The 25,084-nt window shown below is 36.0% G+C and overlaps 1 protein-coding gene, 1 long non-coding RNA gene and 1 pseudogene across 2 annotated transcripts; 1 reads left to right on the top strand and 2 right to left on the bottom strand.

Moving 5' to 3' along the window:
• Window positions 1-1,791: 1,791 nt before the first annotated feature.
• On the bottom strand, window positions 1,792-5,003 carry LOC126693902 (uncharacterized). Its single transcript, XR_007645565.1, has 3 exons — window positions 4,934-5,003; window positions 2,403-2,538; window positions 1,792-2,024 (listed from the first exon to the last, which is right to left on the bottom strand). It is a non-coding gene; the product is annotated as an uncharacterized LOC126693902 (long non-coding RNA).
• A 3,947-nt stretch (window positions 5,004-8,950) lies between these two features.
• On the top strand, window positions 8,951-16,514 carry LOC126695786 (uncharacterized). The gene is made up of 4 exons (XM_050392601.1): window positions 8,951-9,652; window positions 9,810-12,230; window positions 12,484-12,966; window positions 16,248-16,514. The coding sequence occupies exons 1-4, from the start codon at window positions 8,951-8,953 to the stop codon at window positions 16,512-16,514; spliced, it is 3,873 nt and encodes a 1,290-aa protein (XP_050248558.1).
• Window positions 16,515-18,469: 1,955 nt separating this feature from the next.
• Window positions 18,470-23,723, bottom strand: LOC126694397 (receptor-like kinase TMK4; annotated as a pseudogene).
• Between the last annotated feature and the right edge of the window lie 1,361 nt (window positions 23,724-25,084).

Below are 25,084 nucleotides of genomic sequence, written 5' to 3'. Positions count from 1 at the left end.
GAAGGTGGTAGAATGAGCTACTTAGTTGTGAATCTACTGTTCAGGGGTCATTTCCTCATCAATGCAGCTGATAAAACTATTGCCAATCATTTAATGCGGAGGTAATAGATGAGCTTTCATAGGAAACTTCTTTCATCTACCTCGAATCTCTCCCTAAACTCCATTCTCTCCATCCAGATTTCCAGGAGGTATTTTGTCTCTTCCCCTCCTCTCCACGGGCGACCCCCCTCTTCAGGGTAAAAGTGCTTCCTCCCGATGAACGAACGATGGTCACAGTGGTTTTATCCTTCCTCGGTCCTTGGGCCCCCACACGCATATTGTTCTCATTCCCAAAAAAATCAACCAGAATATATTACGGAGTATCTCCTTATTAGTTTGTGTAATGTTGTATCAAGGATTATATCTAAGGTTCTAGCTAACCAGATAAAACCAATTTTACCCAATGTAATATCTGACTCACAAAGTGCTTTTGTGCCTAATAGACTCATAACAGATAATACTACAGTTGCTTTTGAAATGCTCCATCGTATGAGAAACAAGAGAAAAGAAAGTACTAATTAAGCTACAAGCTAGCCCTTGGTCATGTTGACCAAACTTGAGTGTTGTTTAGGTTGAAAAAAAAAAAGTATTTTATGAGACAATCACATGATACTTCTTCTAACGACATATGTAGGTCTCATCCCATATATATGTATCCTATACGCTATGAGAAATTACACTTTACCATTATATATAAACTATTCCCCAAATTATACTTTACACCCTGACCTTTCAAAATACACAATTAGAACTTTAAATTATAACTCAAGTTACACTTTGCATCACATCGTCAACTGAACTATTAACTTGGATGGAAAAATATGACATTATGTGAAAAGACACAATTATCCCTTCTCTCAATTCCTTAAAAACAAATGAGAAATTATACTTTATCACCTTAAACTATATTCCCGATTACACTTTACATTCTAAACTTAATTTGGTTTTTAATCCAAGACATAAGCAAAATTGACGGTGGAGTGCAAAGTGTAACACAAGTTAATTATAATTTAAGTAGAGTGTTAACCATGCATGGTAAAGAGTGTAACTTGATATATAGTTTAAGGTAGTAAAGTGTAATTACTCCAAATACTCTTTCATTAAAATCTCAACAGAAGCACTTGACTTGGAAACTTTAAATCTTTCTATTTTTTATTTTTTAATATATAGAAATATTACTATTTTTTTTTTTTGAAAGAATATTACTATTCTTTGTTGGGAAGCAAGTTGCTCAAAGATTTTTTCTTTTTTTTTTTTCTTCTCGCTGAAAGTTGCTCAAAGATTTCGGCCATTGGAAAAATCTTCGGATAGTGTCCTTGACTTCTTGACGTGTAGAAGACTTTAGCTTATTTTGGACCATCTAGATCGAGATAGTCTTCTTTTTTTTTTTTTTTCGTTATAAATCTAGATCTATAGTCGGCATCAACTAACGAAATTCTATTTAATAATAAAATTATAAAAGACTGACTAGCAGCATCGTTATTTCCATAGCCATGCTTTGTCAAAAAATAAAAATAAATAAATCCACTAATGACCGATATAGAAGGCAAGTTTTCATTTTCATTACAACTAGTCGCTAACCCGTGCGATGCATGGGAAAGCTAGTGTATAAAGATGTAAGCTATTCTTTTTCTCTTCCTCTTTGCTTGTACATTAGGATTCCAGTTTTATAGCTTCCTATCATTGATATGAAATATTAATCTTGATATGAAACATTAATTTACATAATAAAAAATAGAAATCAAACATAAGTTTAAAATAAAATGAAGAATTAAATCTTTAACATCCTCAATTATCCATAAAATGTATGAAACACAAATTTAAAGAACTACTTAATCAATATTTAAAATAAATTGAAAGACAACTTTAAAGTGTTTTTTGTATTTTCTTCCTTTGTTGCTTCGTAGTAGACACTGAATATGTCCTTTTGTTTTCCTTGAGTATAGATGTTAGTGTGAGTTGCATATTGCTTTTGAATTCTATACCTAATAAGAGAAATGACATATATAATGTTAATATCATATTAGTTATTGTGTATTTTAATATAAAAAGTAAACATTTTCATTTTGTGTACCCCTTGGGATTGGGAAGCATGCCTTTTTGTTGCAATTGTCGCACCATAAAAATTCATCTCTTGATTTTACCTTTTTACAACATACTTCACAACAAATAAAATACCAACCAGAATTATCTATCTTAATGTTTATAATCTTTCCCTAACAGGTAAAGATAGTTTCCTAGAAATTGAATTTGATATCAATCAATTCATAATTTTATAGTTAAATTTTGTAAAAGCAGGTCTATATTACATAAAGCAATGTTAAGGACACAATGTTATTGTTCAAGGTTTTCTTTTTTCTTACCTCATTACCAGAGTCCCACATAACTTTTGTTATTTCACTTATGGATCTTCTGTTGATGTTCATCTCTTCTTGAATTGTCACTTGCGGTTTGAATTGCTTTGGCATTTGTACTATTGGTTGGTTATTTTCCATCAGCCTATTATATTATATAAAGATGTTAGACATAGTATTGTAAAGATTGTAATACATTAAAAATGTGAATCCAAATCAATATAAACTCTTGTTCCACTTGTTGACAATAAGTTATACTCTCCTGCAATGCACGGGATTCATTAAAAAAAAAAAACAATTATCTATATATAAACTTATATCTGTGGTACAATAATGAATACACTGATGTATATATGACATTGTACAATTCAGCATTCAGCTTGAAATGCAGTGGCCTTTTCTTTCTTCCAATGTAAACGCATTGCATCTCAGGGCTGGTAGAGCCAATTAAATTGACCTTATTAAACACTTTCATACCATCACAAAAAGGCCATTCATGCATAAAATGTAATGGTCGACGTTGAAACTGAAAAGATGAGCTGGAGAATTGAGATTGTTAATTTTAGGCCCATCAATGGACCCTTCTATCACATGTAATTGTTGGAAACTTCTTAAGCAAGGAGGGTATGGACAATGCACAAAACACATGACATTACAGCTTCAATATTTATAGATTCAATTTATTTACAGAGGATCCATTATCTCTTGAAGGCTTTGATAGTTTTTAGACCCCTTAAAACAATTGATTTAACCTAGTTAATTAGCCAAGTTGTTACTTAGTCCAAATTCCAAGTCTAGGTTATCACAATCAAACAATCATATCATGCATAGCAACGGAAAATAAATAAGACAATGATATGATCACCTAGGAAACCAAACCGGTAAAAACCTAGGGAGGATTTGACCTAGTTATCCTCAAGGTAAACTTGAATCCACTATCTTGAAAGAATCAAAGTTCGTACAAAATGACTTACAAGTACCCCCGCTTGACTTCCTAATGCTACCAACCAGTAGAACTTACTGACACGACCACGTGCAAGCTCCGAATCCACGAACTCCTTCTTTCTTGGATTCCCATCAGCTACAAGCACCCCCGCTTATGTATTCTTTAAGCTTTAATGGCAGCAACTGAATTGATCATCAAGGTGTAGAAAATTTCTCCTCCTTGAAAACCCTAAGTTTGTGTAAAGGAAAGCTCCTCTAGATCTCACAAGAGATTTACACAAACCGCAATATAAGCAACACTAAAACGTGGCTAGGGTTTGCCTTTTATACTTAGGACAAATAAGAAACCCTAAAAACGTTTTAAAACAAATAGGGCTGAGTTGGAAAATTCTGCAGAAAAGCGATCTGCCTGAGCTTCGATCGGTCGAGCCTAAGCTTCGATCGATCGAGCCAGGCCGAAAGCCACAGTACTTCCTGCTTTAAACTCGATTCCTACTTTACATTGACATACAACTTTGAGCTAGCTTTAAACACTTCTAAACACATTGTTTTGATCATGGTTTGTCAACAATACAAATTAGAGTTCTAAATACATAAAATCCTAAACTTTAGAACCTAACAGGCTTGAAGTGCTAGCTAGAAGTTAGTTTAGCTACCTCTCATTTTATTCTAAGATTTTCGTAGATCATTTATGGCATGCAACAAAGGGCTCATGCAACTATAACAAGATTTGAAACACATTGAATTTAGATCAAATATTCATACTTATAACAGTAGAATAATAGCGGTCTGTCAGCCATCAATATCACAAAGTTTGTGCTAGATATTTAGTTAGATTTCCCAGCAAATAGAAATGAAAGACAATATGTTTAAAATAGGGCATTTCCATCACAATTAGAAACCTAAAATAAACTTAAAATCTCAAGTAACCAACACCCAATTGTGCATAAATTACAATAAGAATTTAGACATTGGCAGCCATACGTGAACCTAGATAAGAATTCACAAAATTAAATCCAATAACCCAATTATTGGAAGCACCTGTCCAGAGCTACACGCTGTAGTTATAATGATATCACGAATGTGCAAAGACTAAATTACTAGAGCCAGCTAGGTATATTATATGTAAAACGGTACTTGTGTTCTGATATTTTCATACCCTAACACTATTTACTGCTAATATTTTATATGGCAAATACTTCTGTTATAAAATAAACTTCAAAATCCAAATCGAGCCACAGTATTTCATATACAGTTTAGATTAAACTTAATAAACCAATAATGATATAAAAAAGACTCCCACAGATACACACAATCTACTCCAACCCTACCCCAAACAAAAAACCCACAGGGAATTCAATAATCAAATAGAAAATAACAAACTAAATCTGAGTTTCCAGTAAGTTATACAACTTCTTATTTGGATGCTTACATAATAATTCAGGCAAAACACTTTGTATTTCAAAGAATATCTTATAGGAATTAAGAAACTCGAACCAAGGCTACTAATAATAATAATAAAAAATAAAGAAAAGTACAAATCTCCAACCAAATAGAAAAAGGAATTAAAATACAAAATAAAAAAATGTGAGAACCTGAGAGGAGGAGGATATAGTAGCATTGAAGTTTTATAGGTCAAACCACATATTGAGTAACCCCTTCCTGAAATTTGATATATATTAGAACCACACACAAAGCCAAACTACAGGTTTACAAATATCCTCATACTCAACTGCTTTAAATTTCAAATTCATAAATAATAATAAAAATTTCCAACCAAATTCAAAATTATAAACTACAAAATACAATCAACTCTAGAATACAAACCAAATTAAGAATTAATTATAAAGCAAGAAATAAAAATTTCATCAACACATTTTTAATTCCCTATTTCTCTATAATGAAGAGGCAGAAGGCTGGCATTTTAGGTAGCCAACTAATTATCCAACCAAACAGATGATTAAGCTAAGGTAAATCGGATATGGTAAAAAAACCTAAATAGCAAATAAATCAGAACTTGAAGGTAAAGCAAAACCTGTAGGATTGTTGTCAGATTTTGAGGGTTGGGAGGCTCTTCAATACTATCTCCACTACGAAACCCATTCATATCCACAATATTTTCTTACAAAACCTGTAGAATTTGATTTTCTATTAGTGTTTCCTTGACTTCAACAAAAAGAGAATTGAGAGGAAAAAAGGGTTAGGAATTGAAATCCCTAAATTGACAAAAAAACCTAATTGAAGACAGTAGGAAAAGAGATTAGTCATAGATTAATTGAGAAATACCCAGAGAGAATGATCTGATATGGCGGCCGGGTCGGAGATTGAAAACGTTGGCACCCATGGTCGAGCTTGGGTCTGCGTTTGAGAGAGGAACACCCATGGTCATGCTTGGGTCAACGTTTGAAAGAGGATAGATAACAATCTTTTGCTTGATTTGTTGTTTCTTCATTGATTCTTTAGTTTGCTAGCAAAATAGGTTTTTTTGAGGAGTTTTAATGGGTTTGCTTTTGGGGAAGAAAGAGAGGTTTTTTAATTAGGTTTGTTTTAGGAGTTTTATTGGGTTTGCTTTTGGGGAAGAAAGATAGGTTTTTTTTTTTTTTTTTTTTTTTTTTTTTTTTTTTTTGAGAAACAAAAGACAGGTTTTTTAATATATCTAATATATATCAAATTGAAGCTACGGCCCACTATTAGATAATTAATAGTTTATTAATTATTTTTTTATTCAAAAAATATCAATAAAAAATGCTGATGTGGAAAATTGTGGAGAGAGCAAAGCTTTGGTTATATATATATATATATATATATATATATAGAAATATATAGATTAGTCTAGATTCACCCATTTTCTTTTATCTTTTGTGTGTATTTGTTTCTCAAAAAAAAAGTATGGATTCACCAATACAATTAAAAAAAAAAAAAGATTACAAATAAATTATACAAATTTTATAAAAGTCCCACTCAAAATCATTACTTAAGCAAAAAAATACATGAAATATTCTCCAGAATAAAATACTTATTTGGTATATGTAATAAATATTGTCTAAGAACTTTAAGTTTTGTCTACTAAGTTCCAACAATTCATCACTTCAAAATATGTGTTTAATATGCATAGGTTTTTTTTTTTTTTAAGTAAATTTTTTTCTTCAATTAATTGTTATTTTTCTTATTTTATAGTATTTTGTTATTTTTATTTAGATATCAATTAGAATAATAGTTTCTCAAATGATTCTTCATTGTTGTACTGCTTTGTTACTTGTGGATCAAATAACTATTACATATTGTTAACCATTTAGTATATTCCTCTGGTTTGTTAGTATCGTAAGTTGTAAATTAAGTAATTTTTTCTAAATAAAATTTCATAAGGTTAAAAAGGTTTTTTTTTTTTTTTTTTTTTTTGAGAAAAAAAATTTAAAAGTATTAATAATTTATGTTTTTAGACCCCTTAACACTCAAGTTGTTTAACCTAATTAATTTAGCCAAGTGATTACTTAGATAAATTATATTCAGATCTAGGTTAAAACAAAACAATCATATCATGTAAACAATGCGGAAAAGTAAATAACACAATGATATGATAACTCAGGAAAACCAAATCGATAAAAAACCTAGGGAAGATTTAACCTAGCTATCCTCAAGGTAAAACATATCCACTATGAAAGAATTGAAGTTTGTACAATAGAACTTAGACCACTAATGTCCTATTTCTATCTCGAGTCAAAAACTTACTACCACGACCACGTGACAGCTCCGAATCCACGGACTCATTCTTTCCTTGATCCATAGCAACTACAAGTACTCGCACTTGTGTTTTTCTTTAAGCTCTTGAAACAGCAACTGAAGAGATCACCAAGTTCTTGACATCAATCTTGATCTTGATAACTCTAAGTATGTATAAAGGTAAACACCTCTAGATCTCACAAGAGATTCACACACACAACATATCAACAACCTGTAAAACGTGGCTAGGGTTTTTCCTTTTTACTTGAAGTGAAACATAAAACCCTACACGTCATATGAGCTTGGGCTGAGTTGGAAATTCTACAGAAAAAACAATCTGCATGAGCTTCGATCAATCGAGTCTAATTTTCGATCGATTGAGCCTTGCAGAAATTGAATAGTAATTTCTTGCAATTACTCGATTCCAACTTTACACATAAACACACTTTAAGCAGCCTAAATCTAGATTCTAAGTTTTGATCATGGTTTGCCAACATTACATATTGAAGTTCTAATACATTAAGTTCCTAATGCCTTAGAACTTAACAAATAAAGTAAAGATTATCTCAGTGAAGTAAAAAATATATGACTAATACCGTATAAATACTTTATTTAAATTTAATTTTTTATATTACACTTGTGAATATTTCAATTACTAAATAATATATGATTTATTCAATTTTTTATGATATAAAATATATATATGAAAACAAAAATGTTGATATTAAAAAATCTAAGAAAAGAAATTAGATTAAAAATTTCTTTGCACTCATTATTTATTTATCTCTCCCAAAATATTAATAATTTACTCACATTTTTATGTAAATAACAAATACATACATATGGAAAAATTTTCTCTCCCTAGTAGGAGTTTCTCTCTCCACCACTGTGTGGTCTTTACCCATCACCTCCATGTGATCTCTCTTTACCATCTCTGTGTGGTTCATCTCCACCTCCGTGTGGCACTTCTTTCAACTCTCTCATCTAAACATGTTTCTCTATCAATCTAACCCCTAAACTTAAAAGAGCCTTACCCACATTTCTCAAACCCATTTTCACACATGCTTACTCAGGGAGGCGTCCACTCTCGTCGTGGGTCTCTCCGTTAACTAAAACTGTTTTTTCCTTTCAATCTACCCCCAAGAATCATTAGTCTTACCCCCTTTTCCTTACCCAATCTTGCGCGTCTACTTAGGGAGGTGACCAATTTGCTCACCAGTGGGTCCGGGCAGTTTGTCTAGGGACAACGGTCAGTCGGCTCTCTCTTTATTGGCGGATTGTGAGAGAAAGAAAGAAGTTTTTTAACAGAGAAGACTGAGAGAGAGCGAGAGAGGGAAGCTATCAATCGAACCTTCCAGTTGGCCCGATCAGCATCTACAAGTGCACTTTTTCTCTCTAGTCCGTGGGTCTCCAGCTCGCCCTCTCGGAGTTTGTCTTTTCGGGCCCTTCGGTTAGTGTGTGTACAAGTGTCTCATGGATGACTTGGGAGCTCAACCTTTCTTTTTGTGGGAGGTTTTCTCCAGCTTGTGAGGGCATTTTCAGTTTGGGTGTGATTTGGCTAGGGGCAGCTATTTCAAGGAAGCAGTAAGTAGCCTTATTTGTTGTAGTATTTCCTTTTGGCTTTTTAGGGATCTGAATTGGTTTTTCCCTTGCATTTGGTCCTGTTTGTTGCTCCGTTTATATCTCTAGTTTTTCTTTACTCCTTTCTGGATATGCTTTGAATGGAATATGGTATGGAAAAATTGATATAACTGACGGGAGTAATGAGGGCTATAAGTTGGAAATGCCGGGGAATTGGGAACCCCCGGTCAGCTCGAGCGTTGTACAATATGGTGCGACGCTAGAAGCCCAAGATTGTCTTCCTTATGGAGACTAAATCAAAAGTAAAACGGATGGAGAAAATTAAAAACAGGATAGGTTTTGCAAATGGCCTTATTGTTCCTAGTAGAGGTCGTAGTGGTGGTGTGGCCCTGTTATGGACTCGAGAAGTTAACCTGGATATCAATAGTTATTCGGGAAGCCATATTGATGCTATTTTCAAGGAGTCTGAAGGCAATTTTCAGTGGAGGATTACGGGATTTTACGGTCATCTGGACACTCACCGAAGGTATGAATCTTGGCGCCTTCTTGCTTTTTTACACAGTCAGTTCCAACTTCCATGGCTATGCCTGGGGGATTTCAATGAAATATTATCAGTTAATGAAAAAGTTGGGGGCATCACTCGTCCCCAGCAACAAATGAAGAGTTTTAGAAATGTTGTGAACTTTTGTAGCTTTCTGGACTTAGGTTATGTGGGAATTGATTTTACTTGGTGTAATATGCAAGAGGGGGAGAATAGAATTCAGTTTAGAATAGATAGAGCTCTAGCTAACATTGAGTGGATTGGGAATTTTGAAGGAGTGAGAGTTTACCACCTCGTGGACTCAACCTCTGACCATTGTGCTTTGTTTTTTACTAACTCTCCACCCCAACATGTTTCCAACGCCAAATGCTTCCATTTTGAAGCCCTGTGGTCAAAAAATGAGGAGTGCAGAAACATTATCGAATCATCTTGGGGGATGGGGGTGGACTTGAGTACACCGGAAGGTTTTATGGTAAATTTAAAGTGTTGTGCCTCGGAATTATCTAACTGGAGCTCCTCGGTCTATGGTCATATTCCTAAGAAAATTCAGTCAAAGAGGAATGCTCTGAGCGCCCTAATGTAGCAAGAAAATTCAGTCAAAGAGGAATGCTCTGAGCGCCCTAATGTAGCAAGATAAAAATGGAGAGATGAGTGGCAAAATTAGAAATCTAAGAAGGGAGTTGAATGAGCTGTTAGAGGATGAAGAATTATATTGGGGTCAAAGAGCCAAGACACATTGGTTAAAGGAGGGAGATAGGAACACAAAATTCTTTCATGCCTATGCCTCGGAAAGGTGTAAGCAAAATACAATTTTGGGTCTTTGGGATGATCATGGCCGGTGGTGTGAGGAAAAGGATTCTATTGCCCGGGCTGCTGTCGGCTATTTTGAAACCATCTACTCCACTTCTTTCCCCACTCGGGTTGAAAACATGGTTGAGGCCATCCCTACAAAGGTGACTGAGGATATGAATGAGAGTTTAGCTCGTGTTTTTACTAGAGAAGAAGTGGCCACGGCTCTCAAGCAAATTCATCCCACCAAAGCCCCCGGGCCTGACGGTATGTCCGCTATTTTTTATCATAAATATTGGGGTATTGTTGGGAATAGTGTCACAAATTTGGTCCTGAATGTCTTTAATAATAACCTGTCCATGACTGAAATCAATAAAACCAACATTTCCCTCATCCCAAAAACCAACTGCCCAAAGAAAATGACTGACTTTAGACCCATAAGTTTATGCAACGTAATTTACAAGCTTATTTCCAAAATATTGGCCAACAGACTAAAAAACCTTCTCCCTCTTATTATCTCCGAGAATCAAAGCACTTTTACCCCGGACCGCCTCATCACGGACAATGTGTTGGTGGCTTTCGAATTAATGCATTATTTAAATCACAAATCAGTGGGGAAAGAGGGGTTTATGGCAGTCAAACTTGATATGAGCAAAGCTTTTGATAGGGTGGAGTGGGGCTTCATTAAACGGGTTATGGAAAAACTTGGCTTCTGCACAAAATGGGTGAGCCTTATTATGCAGTGCATCACATCAGTCTCCTATTCAGTCCTAATCAATGGGGCGGCCTATGGGAACATTATTCCCTCTAGGGGTCTAAGACAAGGCGACCCCCTCTCTCCTAGCCTTTTCCTCCTCTGTGCCGAGGGACTCTCGGCCATTATCCATGAGGCAGCTAGAAACCACCTCCTCACTGGCATCTCTATTTCTCGGAATTGTCTTAACATTACTCATCTCTTCTTTGCAGATGATAGCATCCTATTCTGTAAAGCAAAAATCGAAGAGTGCCAAGAGCTTAAGCAAATTTTCCAAAGGTACGAAGATGCTTCTGGCCAGAAAATTAACACCGATAAATCCTCGGTGTTTTTCAACCCAAACATTCATCAGGATTTGAAAGAGTCAATCTTTTCCATTTTGGGGCCGATGCAAGATTCAAAGCATCCCAAGTACCTTGGCCTTCCGTCTTTCATCGAAAGATCAAAGAAACAAGTCTTTTCCATTCTTAAGAAGCGGGTTGGACAAAAGCTTGCGGGGTGGAAGGGGAAGTTGCTCTCCATGGGTGGTAAGGAAATTCTTATTAAGGTAGTAGCCCAAGCTATCCCCACCTACACCATGAGCTGTTTTCAGCTCCTTCAGGGCCTATGTGAGGATCTGGAAAGCATGACGAGGAACTTTTGGTGGGGCCAAAAGCATCATGAACCAAAGATGGCTTGGGTTGGTTGGAAACAAATGTGCTATCCTAAGTCCAAGGGTGGCCTGGGCTTTCGAAACTTGCAAGCTTTTAATCTAGCAATGCTAGCAAAGCAAGCCTGGAGAATCCTTACAAATCCAACTTCTCTCATTGCCCAGGTCCTCAAAGCGCGTTACTTTCCTTCAGGTGACATCCTCAGTGCAACACTTGGCTCTAGTCCTTCCTACTCCTGGCGAAGCATTTTTAATAGTGTGGAAGTCATTCGAAAGGGAACTAGATGGAGAGTGGGCAATGGCAAACAAATTCACATATGGGATGATAAATGGCTCCCCACCCCCACCACACACAAAGTCATCACCCCCACTAATAACCTTCTAACCTTCCCCATGGTCTCTTCCCTCATTGACCCGGCCATAAAATGGTGGAGAGCTGATGTCATTCACGCAACCTTCCTCCCATTTGAAGCAGACATAATTCTAAGGATTCCCGTTAGCCGAAGTTTGCCTGAGGACAAGCTAATTTGGATGGGAAACACTCGGGGTGAGTTCACTGTGAAGAGTGCTTACCATATTGCCCACTGTATGATTGAAGGAAAAGATGACGTTGGTAGCTCTATGGGGGATCCTCTCAAGCCCCTTTGGAAGAGATTGTGGCACCTCAACCTTCCTGCAAAGATTAAGATCTTTGCTTGGAGGGCCTGCTTTAATGGGCTGCCTTCAAGGGAAAAATTGTGTGCCAGAGGCATTAACACAGCCAAAGACTGCCCAATCTGTAACAAGGAGCTGGAATCCGTTCACCATGTTTTGCTTCACTGTGAGTTTGCAATCCAGTTTGGAGTTTTTGGGCTGATGGTGTGCAGTTGATCCAAAGAAACAATTGGACCTTTCTTGATTCAGCCATGTACATTCTTGCACACAAGCCCTCTCATGTTTTAGAATCTTTCTTCATTGTTGCCTGGGCAATTTGGCATAATAGAAACAGAACCATCCATGAAGGCAAATGCTCTCACCCCTCATAGGTTTGGCAGATGGCTAGGAATACCATAGAAGATTTCACTGATGCAGCTTATACAGACCTCTCCACCTCTAGACCGCTTCTTTCTAGTTGTTGGCTAGGAATACCATAGAAGATTTCACTGATGCAGCTTATACAGACCTCTCCACCTCTAGACCGCTTCTTTCTAGTTGTTGGTCGCCTCCTCCTCCTGGTGTATTTAAAATAAATGTGGATGGGGCGTCATCAGACCTTGAAGGAATTTCTAGCATTGGAGTCATCATTAGAGATTGCAAGGGTGAAACAGTTGCTGCTCTTTGCAAACCCCTTCAGTCCCATTACCCGGTGGAATTAGTGGAAATCATTGCCTTGGAGCAAGGTATCTTGCTTGCTCAAGAGTTGCATCTTCCTTGTGTGATGTGTGAAAGTGATGCCTCTAATGTGGTCAATGCAATCAATGACTCTGCTACTGGGACTCCATTTGGACACATCATACAGGATATTATCCAAGCCCAAGCCTCCTTTGTTTTCTGCACTTTCAACTATGCAGCCCACGAACTCGCTCATTTTGCCCATAGGACTGGTTCTCATCAGGTGTGGTATGGGGTCACCCCTTCTTTTTTAGAATCCATTGTACAAGCAGACCTTCTACACTAATGCCTGCTCTGCAGGTTCTCTTTGGTTTTTTCGGTCTTCTTTGTAATCTGTTTTCTCTGTTGCAATGCAAACTTTTATTCCTCTTAAAAAAAAAAAAAAAAAAAAAAAAAAAAAAAAATACATACATATGTACGACCATGGTCTGTGGATAACTCAACGTTAGATTTCTAATTGACCAAACTCTTGTAATTTCTTAGACATCGAAATTTTATCTATTAAACTCATATTTTGTACGTGCATCTTCAATTTAATTACAGCACCATATCTATTTTAAAAGCATATTAGTTTGTTGGTTTCATGCATTCTGAAGAATATATCACAAGCACAATGCACAAGAAGTACAGATAATTAACGAAAAACAATCACCCACATAGAACCAAACATGCAAAAAGGCCAAAGTAGGACACAGAAACAGATGCATACCTATTTCTAAATTTAATTATTCTATTTCTACACGAGAGCGATCATATTGGGATTAGGAACATCATCAAAAATTTCAAAATTGGGTACGTTGTCATTTATTATTTGGAGGCAAGGATAATAGAAGAATGTATAGGCCATTTATGAATAGTTTTGTTTCGTGTATGAAATTCGTTGAAAATTGGTTGAAGGCGGAAGAGGATGTTAAATGCATCCTCCTTAAATCTTAAGGGAATGGAATAGAATGGAATGATCATAAGGGAATTTAAAGGAATGGAATGAAATGAAATGTATTTAAGTAAGGGAAAGGAATGGAATGGAATTAAGTAACCTTGATTGGATGTTTTAAAATAAAGGAATAAAAATGAATGGAATGTAAGTAATCTTGTTTGGGAGCAACATGGAGAAAATGAAATAGAATCATTTTATGACAATATTACTATTAGACCCTTATTTTAAAATAAATGGTTGAATATATAGGGGTATTTTGGGAGTTTTGGTAAAAAAATCATTAAATCTAATTTCATTCCCTCCCATTCCTCCCAATTTCGGGGGAATGAAAATTTGAGGTTTTAAGAGAATTGAGAGGAATGAGTGTTTCCTCCTACCCATTCCAATCCCTCCCATTTAAACTCTCAAATAAGAGAATGAGTTTTCCATTCCCTTCATTAAAACTTCCAAACAAGAGAAAGGAAGAATATTCTAAAATTATTCTTTTCATTCCTTTCCATTCCATTCCATTCCCTCCTCCCAAATGAGGCCTTAAAGTTTAAGGGTTTTAGTTCATTTTACCAAAAAAAAAAAAAAAAGAAGAAAAAAAATTAAATAAGAGAAATGCTAACAGATGACATTAGGGCATTGGTTAATAATCTATTTAATGAAAATTTTTATGAGAAAAGAAAAAAAAAAAAAAAAGCAATTAATGTTTTGACAGTTTTTCCATTTCCCATAAAAGTGATGTCAAAACTTTCCTAAAATGGATTGTTAACTGTATGGCATCGAGCATCTAGGGCCATTTGAGCCTTAGACCCAAGCTCTATAGTATGACCCACGGTTCCTAACACCCCTATCGGAAACTAGGCTTAAGGCCCACTAGGGTCATGGGCGCAGATCCTATGACATCATGTTTGGCCCAGAACCCATTAGGCTGGTCGTTGAAATATATGCTCATTAATTCATGGTCGAGAAGTTGTCCGGCGCGTCCCATCTCCAACGAGTGTGACTTCTTGGGGAGGCCGTATCCCGGATGCCTGGCGACTCCTTGAGAAATACCGCCGCCAAACATCACCCCCTCCCCCCTTTGAGTGGGAACCAATTCCAATACCACTCTCACTACAACCCCACTCCCAACTAAACATCCACTTAGCGATAACAATATTGGACCTCCTTTCCCACTAGCCATAAGAGTAATCATGATTTTTCCACTAATTTTGGCTATAAATATGTGAGGCTAAGGAAAGGAAAGGGGTTGTAGAAAGTCTGGGAAGAAAGTTTAGAATCAAGAATAACAGTCATAAAGAGTGAGAGGAAAGCGATACAAAAGTTGGAAAGATATTGCTGGGTCTCTAGGTTAGAATCACCCAAAGTAGGAAATCCAAAGCCCACATTATAAGTATATTGTGAGCCCAAGAGCGAGACAGACCTTTTAAGCTCGTTTGGGGTGCGCATAATTGGCATCGTTTGTGGGAATCTCCTACAAAGCCGTGGTTCAGCCGAGACTCACACCCAGAAGATGTCTGGGAGATAGTCAGAAGGTTCTGCTGAAAGTGGTTTAGTGGGATCATCTCGGGGATCCACATGGTGAGAGCGAAGGCAAAAAAGGCGTGAAGATAGGGAGAGTGAACACAAGGAAGAACAGTCTGGCCTTGGAGAGGGGTCGTAGCAAATGAATTAGGCAGTATTGGATGCTTCAGGGCACAGGCAATTGCATGAGAGAGATGAGGAGCTTAAACGATTGCGTAGACTCATAACAGATTTAGAGTTGGAAGCAAGGGGCAGACACTGAAGAAGGGACCGAGATAACCAAGTGGGGGGGGGGGTCTATGAGTGGAGGAGATCGCTATGGTTGTAGGTCCGATCGATCCGGTTCCCATTAACATCAGGACCATTCATGCTCACGGGAGTCCTGTAGACGTCGGGACCATTCGCATTCACGAGAGTCCCATCGGCATCGGGAATGTTCACGTTCATAGGAGTATGAAGGTCGGGGTTTGGATTCCCTAGAGGAGTAATGGCCCCGTAATGCAGCCATGGATGCTATATGCTGAGTCTCTGTTTCATTTGTCAATGGAATGTCCTAAAGCTCGAGAAATTGAGGGCTTTACTCAGTTTTCTCATCTACTTTCTTCAATGATTTTCGAAGTTTTATGGACTTTTTGTCGTACATTGTAATGGTGGCTATATGGTCAAATGAGGATGTGGCCTTGGCCGTTACCATTGTATGGGCTTTATGGACAAATAGAAATGAAACACAGCACATATTTTTCAGTGGTGTATCCAATACTTAGATGAATATTGGTTAGCTTGTAGTCTACCTGTGAAGAAGTCTAATGCAACAAAGAAAAACTGGGTGCCTCCTACGGGTTTAAATTATAAGGTGAATGTAGGTGGTGCTATGTTTTCTGCTTAAAAAGCAGTTGGAGTAGGCGTTGTAATCAGAGACAATGAAGGAAATTTTATTGTTGTACTTAGTAAGAAGCTTAATCTTCCTTTGGGAGCGATTGAAACTGAGGCTAAGGCATTTGAAGTGGGAATTGCTTTTGCTGGGGAGATTGGGATTCGGGATTTTGTTTTTGCAGGGTGACTCTCTTATTATGATACAAGCTTTGTGTGAATCTGCCCCAACACCATCTTCAGTGGCTTCTTTGGTTTATGGTATTGCAGTTGTTGCTCATGATTTTAGGAGTGTGAACTTCTCCCATGTCTGTTGTAATGGAAATATTCCAGCTCATTTGTTAGCTAAATATGCTTTACGCATTGTTGATTATTGTGCTTGGATTGAAGAGAGTCCTTGTTTTATTGAAAAAGCTCTTCTCCATGATGTATCTTTGGCTTCTACTAATTAATGAAGTTTTTGTTTGTTATCCAAAAAAAAAAAAAAAACTGAACAAGTGCCAACAATAAATGTTACTACAATAGTAATAGAGTGCATTAAGAAAAAGACAAAATTACAACTTACCCACATGTGGTTTAATATTTTCCATTGACCAAGATAAGGTTATATTATTTTCAACACTAATTAATTCCACCTATTGATTTTATCATTTCAAATGTATCTAACGGTATGGTAGTGGAATAAAAAGCATCTTTGACGAGGAACAAGTCTGAGACCGCTTAGAATTCATGACTTAATGGTTTGAATATGCTTATGACACTTAACTAAATGGATGCAATCTAAATGAAATGAACATGAATACATGACAAAAAATATGCATTAAGGCCAATTACAAAGTTTATAAATCAATCACGTCACTCAAATGATGGTTACACAATAAAATGTCACTCACGCATCTTGTTGAAAACACGGTGTGCAACATGAAAACAACCATGGATTAAGTGAAGGATCACACATAAAAATGTCCAAAATTTACTCTCACGTGGCCTCAATGGCACCAAAGGTGAACAACCCAATTATGTACAAACATTTGACAAAAAGCAATTGAAAAAAAAAAAAAAAAAAACCACACACACACAAGCACAAGCACAATATCAAAACTTGTGAAAACCTCAATTCCTAAACGTAGATATGAATCTACATGATTTTATGATGTAAATGCAAGAAAATATCATGAGATTACCTTGACTTGATGAGTGAAAGATGTTGGAATCAAAATTATGGTTAAACTGAAATTTGAAAGAGTGTGAGAGAAATAGGGTTGAGTTTCAGACGATGAAGAGAAAGAAAATTAAAGGCCGAATCATTAAAATACATGTTTTAAACATGTTTGAGAATCTAAATTGACCCAGTGTCTACCGAGACATATTGTATGACCTTTGTTGGCCGAGTGTCTAATGAAAATTCTTGCAATGCAAAATATAGAAGTTCGGACTCTTAGCTCTCATAGAGATACTATATTAATTCACTCTCCACACGTAAAAATTACTTGAACAAAAATTAAAAACACAAAGAAAAACATATTTGTGCATTTTTAGACCCCTTAAAACACAAGTTGATTAACCTAGTTATTTAGCCAAGTGATTACTTAGATAAATTATTCAAATTTAGGTTAACACAAGTAAATCATATCAAGTAAATAATGTGGAAAATAAAGAATACAACGATATGATAACCCAAGAAAACCAAACTGGTAAAAAACTTGGGAAGGATTTAACCTAGCTATCCTCAAAGTAAAACAGATTCACTATGAAAGAATTGAAGTTCTACAATAGCAACTTAGACCACTAACATCCTATTGCTACCTTGAGTAGAAAACTTACTACCACGACCATGTGACAGCTCCGAGTCCACGGACTATTTCTTTCTTGGATTCATAGCAACCACAAGTACTCTCACTTGTGTTTTTCTTTAAGTTCTTTATACAGCAACTGAAGCGATCACCAAGCTCTTGACATCAATCTTGATCTTGATAACCCTAAGTGTGTATGAAGGCAAACACCTCTAGATCTCACAAGAGACTCACACACACAACATATCAACAACATCTAAAATGTGGCTAGGGTTTTTCCTTTAAGGCAAAACATAAAACCTTACACGTCATATGGGTTTGGGCTGAGTTGGAAATTTTGCAGAAAAAATATTCTGCACAAGCTTCGATCGATCGAGTCTAATTTTCGATCGATCGAGCCTTGCAGAAATTAAATAGTAATTTTTTGCAATTACTCAATTCCAACTTTACACATAAATCACTTTGAGCAGCCTAAATCTAGACTCTAAGTTTTGATCATGGTTTGCCAACATTACACATTGAAGTTCTAATACATTTAAATCCTAAATCCTTAGAACCTAACAATATCTTTGGCTTTTTCACAAAGAATTTAATATGTTTTTAGACAATTGGACTAGAGCTGTTGGTTCTACATCGTTTGCCATCTTTGTGGATCTTGAGGAAGGCTCATGCTTTAATTAATGCTATAGATGTCCTCAACTCCATTTGAAGTGTTAGGACATATAGGTTTCCACTGCCCTACAAGTGGGCTTAAGATGTTGACTACATACCCCATATACGGTCTTTGGTATGGCTTGGGACTAGTGTAATGTCCTGCCTGCTCAGCAACTTTGTATATGCTCTCCAAGGTCTCCTCATCGGGGTTAATAGTTTGGTCAATGACATTGGCAATGCTCTCCTTGTTGTTTAGAATCCTACAGAACCATGTGACCAGATGCGGGTTCTCATCAGTCAGAGTATCATCTACAGCTTTTCTTCCAGGAATCAGCTGCATCAAAACCACTCCAAATGTATATACATCCGCTTTGGTGGTCACTGTTCCTGTAGCTGTTGACAAGGAAAGGAACTTATCAAGCTGACTACTATCAATGGTTCAACTAGTGACATCTAACTAGAAAATATTTATTCACAGCAAACATTGGTGTCAACATACTAGGTATGACACAAGCACATGAAGAGAAAAGATTATATACGTACAACAACAAGAAGCCCTACCCTCAAATTGTAAGGTCGTCTATAGATCATCAATAAATTAGTCAAGGTTGACTATACATATATAGTGGCAGAGTCAAAATTTCAGTTTGGAGGTTGGAAAAAATTAAAAGGCATGAATGGAATTAATCATAAAAAATGTTAACATGTATGAACAATATATATGTAAAATAATGCAATATCATACAAAATAAAATGTAAATGTAAATGTAAATTGTAATTTATTTTTCATTTCTAGATTAATTTACTTAGCTACTCTCAAAGTTTTTTCTTATTTTTGAAATTTCTTTATGATTTTTTTTGATAATTTGATTAATTAGGATAAATTGAGAAAATAAATAAAATATAAGGGTCCGTTTGGTTGGAGGGGTGAAAAAATAAGAAGATAGAAAATGATAGGAGGATGGAAAAGTGGAAGGATGGAAAAGTAGGAGGATAGAAAAGATTTTAATTTCTCTCTTTTTTGTTTGGTTGGGAATGGAAAAGTGGGGGGATGGAAAAAATGAGTTTGAATAAATTTACTCATATACCCTCGTTAAAGAATGATGCCCAATTAATAAAAGAAAAGTGACAAATAACCAAAAAAGGAAAAGAAAAGAGAAATCACCCAAATTTATTAAAAAAATAAAAATCATGTTAAAAAAAAAAATCACATCTGGTTAAAAAAAAAAACGACTATCATGCCTAGGCCCTAGAAAATCAAAAGAAAAAGAAAAAGAAAAGGCAATGTTACTACCTAGAAAATAGAAAAAGAAAAAAAGAGATTAAATGGACAAAGCCCATGTGCACATGCACATGGGCATTTTTGTCAATCAAGAAAAAATGCATCCCACTCAGTTTTCTCCCCATTTTGGTGGGCCTAAGGAGAAACCACCTAGGCCCCAACATTTATTTTCCTTCCTCCCTGCCCAACCAAACACACTTTCCTTCTCATTTTCTCTCCAAAAATTTTCATCTACCCTGTTAGGGATGAAACCAGAATTTGAACCTAGGGAGGGCCAAAATTCTTTGTTTGAAAATTTTTGAAAATAGGTATGTCAACACTGAAAGTTGGCAATGTTGCATCATTAGTATTATTTGCATTTTTCCTCTAAAAAATATTAAACATTGTAGCTGACTTTCCCATAATCTATGAATCAAATAAAAATCATATTAATTATAGAGATTTATAATCAATTGCTTTGTAGCTCAACTAAAACTTTCTAGTGTTTCCGATAAAAGTTCAAATCCCCACTCATTTTTTCTGTAATTTTCAAAAGAATGAGTGGTTCTAAACTTCGAGGTTCTTTGGTTGGATTGGGGTTGAATTGATTCTTTAATCTTTTCACATTAATTTTTTTTAAAAAAAATCAATTTAGTTATTATTTTCACATTATTGTATACCTGATAATAATATCATTATAATGATATATTGACAACTAAAGATTACCATTTCCCTTTTTCTTAATACTACTAATAGCAACGTTTCATCTCCCTAGTGTGTGTTTGTTTCTCCAAAAATAAAAATGGCAACGTTTTTCATTAATTTAGCAAGAGCCATAAATGAAATTTTAATTATAATTTTTTTTTAGAGAAGATATTTTAATAATTTAGGACTGACTTGAAGTAGCCACAACACATTAATCTATATTACTAATAACTTTGTTCTAACTAAAAAAGGCTATAGGTATAGTGTACCCCTTTTATTGGATTGTCAATAATCTGATGATATCGTGACTACTTATGATCATTCTCGCTAATAGTTTTTGAAATAAAAGCTTCCACCTTTGTCACTTAAAAATTAAGAAAGGCACAGTAGCTGCCCAACATCACAAGTCACACCACAACATAAAGAGATAGAGAGAGGAAAATTTATGATTTCAAAGAGAAGAAAATATCAAATCAAAGATTTGTTTTGTCAAAATTTATGATTTGTTGTGTTGTTAGTATTTTTTTTTTTTTATGTTTAGACTAGATTTGTGATTTGTTTGTTGGCATTTTTGGTTTGTCTAAAGGTTTTTCTTGTTATTTGAATTTGTGAATGGTTTTGTTGGTTTGTCTAAAGGTTCTTTTGTTATCCAGTTTTGTGAATTGTCCAAAGCATTGTCTCAAGGATTTTGTCTTTCTTGGGCAAATGGAATGCAGTAATGGTTAGGTAAGATTTTTGTTTTGATTTCATGGGTTAATTTAAAAAGTATTTGAGAGGGGGGGGGGGGGGGGGCAGCCGACACGTAGGTCTGTCACTGCACCCTGTTTCATCTCCAAATATACACACCCTAAAAGTGTTAAAAATGTAACAATATGCTTGGAAAGTTCCACACTAAGTGTATTGATTGCTTTAAAAAAAAATTATAGAACTCAATATTTCTTTATCTATTTTTCTAATCATTTAAAATTTGAATTTATAGGAAAAACCTAAAGGTCAAATGTAAAACTTACAAGAAATTATATATCAAGTTGGATAGGTAGGATGAAGAAAATAATTTTTATGAACTTGTTAAGATTAGGAAAATGAAATAAAGAGACTTACATTGCATCTAATGCATTAACGATGAGGATCAAAGAGTGTGAGTAAAAGAATATAAGCAGATTTAAGAAGCATGAGGGCGGATATGGAAATGACATAAAAGAGCAGAGTGATATGGACTTGCGGCCCAATCATTCCCATAACACCCATGATTCTAAAAATGGCAAAAATCTTGGGACCAATGGGTGCATTATGAAGTCTATACTAAATTACTAATAACATTCCATCGTCAACGACAGGAATGAGAGAATATTTACAACCTTATCATTATACACAAATAAGAAAGTTCACTGACTTAAGTATTAAAGAAGTTTCGGCCGACATCATACTGATACTACGTCAGTGATACGATTTTCCCGGATTGTGCAAATATTTTGGGAGATTGTCCAAGTTTTGAAAGACCATTTATCACTAACTCTTTCAAATTCAATTAAGACACAAGAACATAAAATCTTAGGCTTTAGTTATCAAATTCAATTAAGACATAAGAACATAAAATCTTAGGCTTTAGATACATCCATATTCTGGCGCAAGATAACCAAATGTCCCAGCTAATTGCGTCGTTACAGAGTACATCTCATCAGGCACAATTTTAACCAAACCAAAATCTGCAACCTAGGCCCTCATATCATCCCCAAGAAGTATGTAGGAAGGTTTTAAATCTCTGTGAACGAAAATTTGTGTAGCTAAACTATGCAGGTATTCCACTCCGCGTGCCACATCCATTGCTATTTGAATCCTCTGCATCCAAGTAAGAGAACACCCACTCTCACCCAAATCAAACAAATGTTGTGTTAACGTCCCTTGTGGCATATACTCATATACCAAAAGCCTCTCGTTGCCATTGATACAGCATCCTAAAAGTGAAACCAAATGTCTATGCCTTACTTTCGTAAGGACTGAAATCTCTGCCTGAAATTCTTTGATTCCTTTGCCACCCATTGCAGAAGATTCCATCCTTTTCACAGCAGCCTTAGTCCCATCATGGTATTCTCCTTTGTAGACAACTCCAAAACCTCCTCTACCAAAAATGTTATCTTCATTGAAATTGTTGGTCACCTGTTCTAGAACTTCAATCGAAATTTCAACATTCGTTCACTTGTGCCTCCATTTTCAGGATTCTTTACACCTCCAAACTACCTATGCTTGCTACTAACGTAACATTTAATCGAGAAAAATAACACAACCACAGAAAATATGATCACAGCAATAACCATACCAGCAATTATACCAGGCGAGACAGAAGTACCACTTGACCCCGTTCCAGCCGTATTCCCATTCTTCCCAATCAAAGGATTACCGGTCGTAATTAGATTCACAGAATCTCCAAAATTTGGTATCGACCCGAAAAGGTTATTGTTCGAGACATCAAGAACCTTAAGTGTTGTTATGTTGGTCAAAGCATCCGGAATGGAACCCATCAAATTATTATTATCCAGATACAAATAACTCAACGATGTGACTCCGAAGGATTTTGGTAAGTGCCATTGAGATTGCTGAAAGAAAGTCGGAGATCGTCAAGACTCGGGAAGTAACCAAAGAAATCTGGTAAAGACTCAATAATGTTTGCACTGCTAGCATAGAAAATGGCTAAACCAGAGGCCTGAGTCAACTCGGTGGGGATGGTCCAAGGTGTGAGATTAAGGTTTTGGCTCAAGGTTAAGATCTGTAGGCTTGTGAGTCCTTGGAAGAAACCTGAAGGAATGGAGGAGAAGTTGTTGTTGTCAAGGTAGAGTTGTCGGGGAGAAGTGAGGTTGGCAAAGGAGGGGATTGGTCCATAGAGTTTTGTTGGAGAGAGAGAGACTCGAGCAGGGTGAGAGTGCCAAGATCCGAAGAGTCCCTGCGAGAGACTGAGAAATTAATCGGATTTCAGTGACACTGCTTCCTTTGCAGATAACGTTTGTCCACTTGCAGCACTCTGTGCTGTTAGACCAGCCGCTTGAGGCGGTGCTAAAGGAGGCTAGGAGCTTGGCCATGACTACCGCGTCATCGGCAGATGAAAGATTGAGAAAGGAGAAAATGAAGGTGGAGAAATAGATCAGCCAAACCATTTGAAATTGAGAAAGAGAAATGGGTTTGAAGTCTGGCAGGCTTGTTGTTCAGTTTGGTTTTTGTTTGGGTTGTTGGGTGTTATACAGGACTTATTTTCATTTTTAGTACGCAAGAAAGGAGGGAAATGTGAGCCGTGTTGGAAGGGTCAAGTTAACTCTCCTCATAAAAAACGTATCTTTACAGTCTTTCGTTAATTCGATTTGAATATGATTAAGTCTGCTACAGTAATGGTCATTAGTCACCCCCAACCACAAGACTAGACATGGCGAAACAAGCCTGTCGGGTCAATCGGGTTAAAAAAAAGGTCATTTTAAATGGATTAAAAACGGGTTTCGGGTCGGGTCGGGTCGAGTCGAGTCGAGTCGAGTCTACTTGTATTTTCACATGAATTTTTTTTTTTTAATAAAAAAAATGTATTTGCCATTTGGAAAGTCATGCAACAAATTACTTGATGTAAAAGGTGAAAATAGCCAAATACCACGTTTTGGCAAAATTTGTGGCAAACTAACACTATTTCGGAAATATTTAGTAATCTACCACTTTTTAGTACTCGAGTTCCACAAAATCGAGTTCTAAATAGTACTCGAGTTCAATGAACTCAGGTTCCTAGTGAGTCGCCAGCGTGGTACTGCTGACCTAGAATTTGTATAATTAAAAAAATAATTTGGTACTCGATATTACTGAAATGAGTATCGCTTTATAGTACTCAACCTTAGTGCAGTCAAGTACCTTTTCTTTTCTTTTTTTCTACTTTTTGTTTCTATTGGAATGGCTTGAATAGTCAAACTTAGTGGCTTGACATTAGCCAACAAACCATTAAACGGCTTGCATGCCCATGTTAGGAAGATGCATGATGTTCAAGAAGTTTCATGCGTGAAGAAATGCAAGAGCTTGCATTAAATGTTCTTCATGAATTGTCAAAGAAGATGGCCAAGAACAACACCTAACATGCAAACCAAATTCATGCTTCTTTTCTTTGGCCATAAATGCTTGCCATTTTCTTTGACTTGACAAGTTTCTTTGACTTGCAAGAGTGACTTCCTACGGGAGATAAAAAAAATAAAATAAAATAAAAAGAAAAGAAGAAAGAGTGCCTCTATGTGAGAGAGAGATAGAAAAGAACTCGACAATATGAAAAAAAAAAAAAAAAAAGAAAAAAAGAAAAGAAAAGGTACTCGACTGTATGAAGCTCAAGTACTATAAAGAAGCACTCGATTTCAGTAATATCGAGTACCACATTTTTTTTTTAATTACACAAATTCCAGGTCAGTAGTGCCACACTGGTGACTCACTAGGAACTCGAGTTCACTAAACTCGAGTACTATTTAGAACTCGATTTTCTGGAACTTGAGTACTAAAAATGTGGTACATTGCTAGATATTTCCGAAACAATGTTAGTTTGCCATAAATTTTTCCAAAACGTGGTATTTGGCTATTTTCGCCTGATGTAAAATGCATT

Source organism: Quercus robur, chromosome 8 (assembly GCF_932294415.1).
Source record: "Quercus robur chromosome 8, dhQueRobu3.1, whole genome shotgun sequence".
NCBI classification, from domain to species: domain Eukaryota; kingdom Viridiplantae; phylum Streptophyta; class Magnoliopsida; order Fagales; family Fagaceae; genus Quercus; species Quercus robur.
This window is presented reverse-complemented; position numbering and strand designations above follow the sequence as displayed.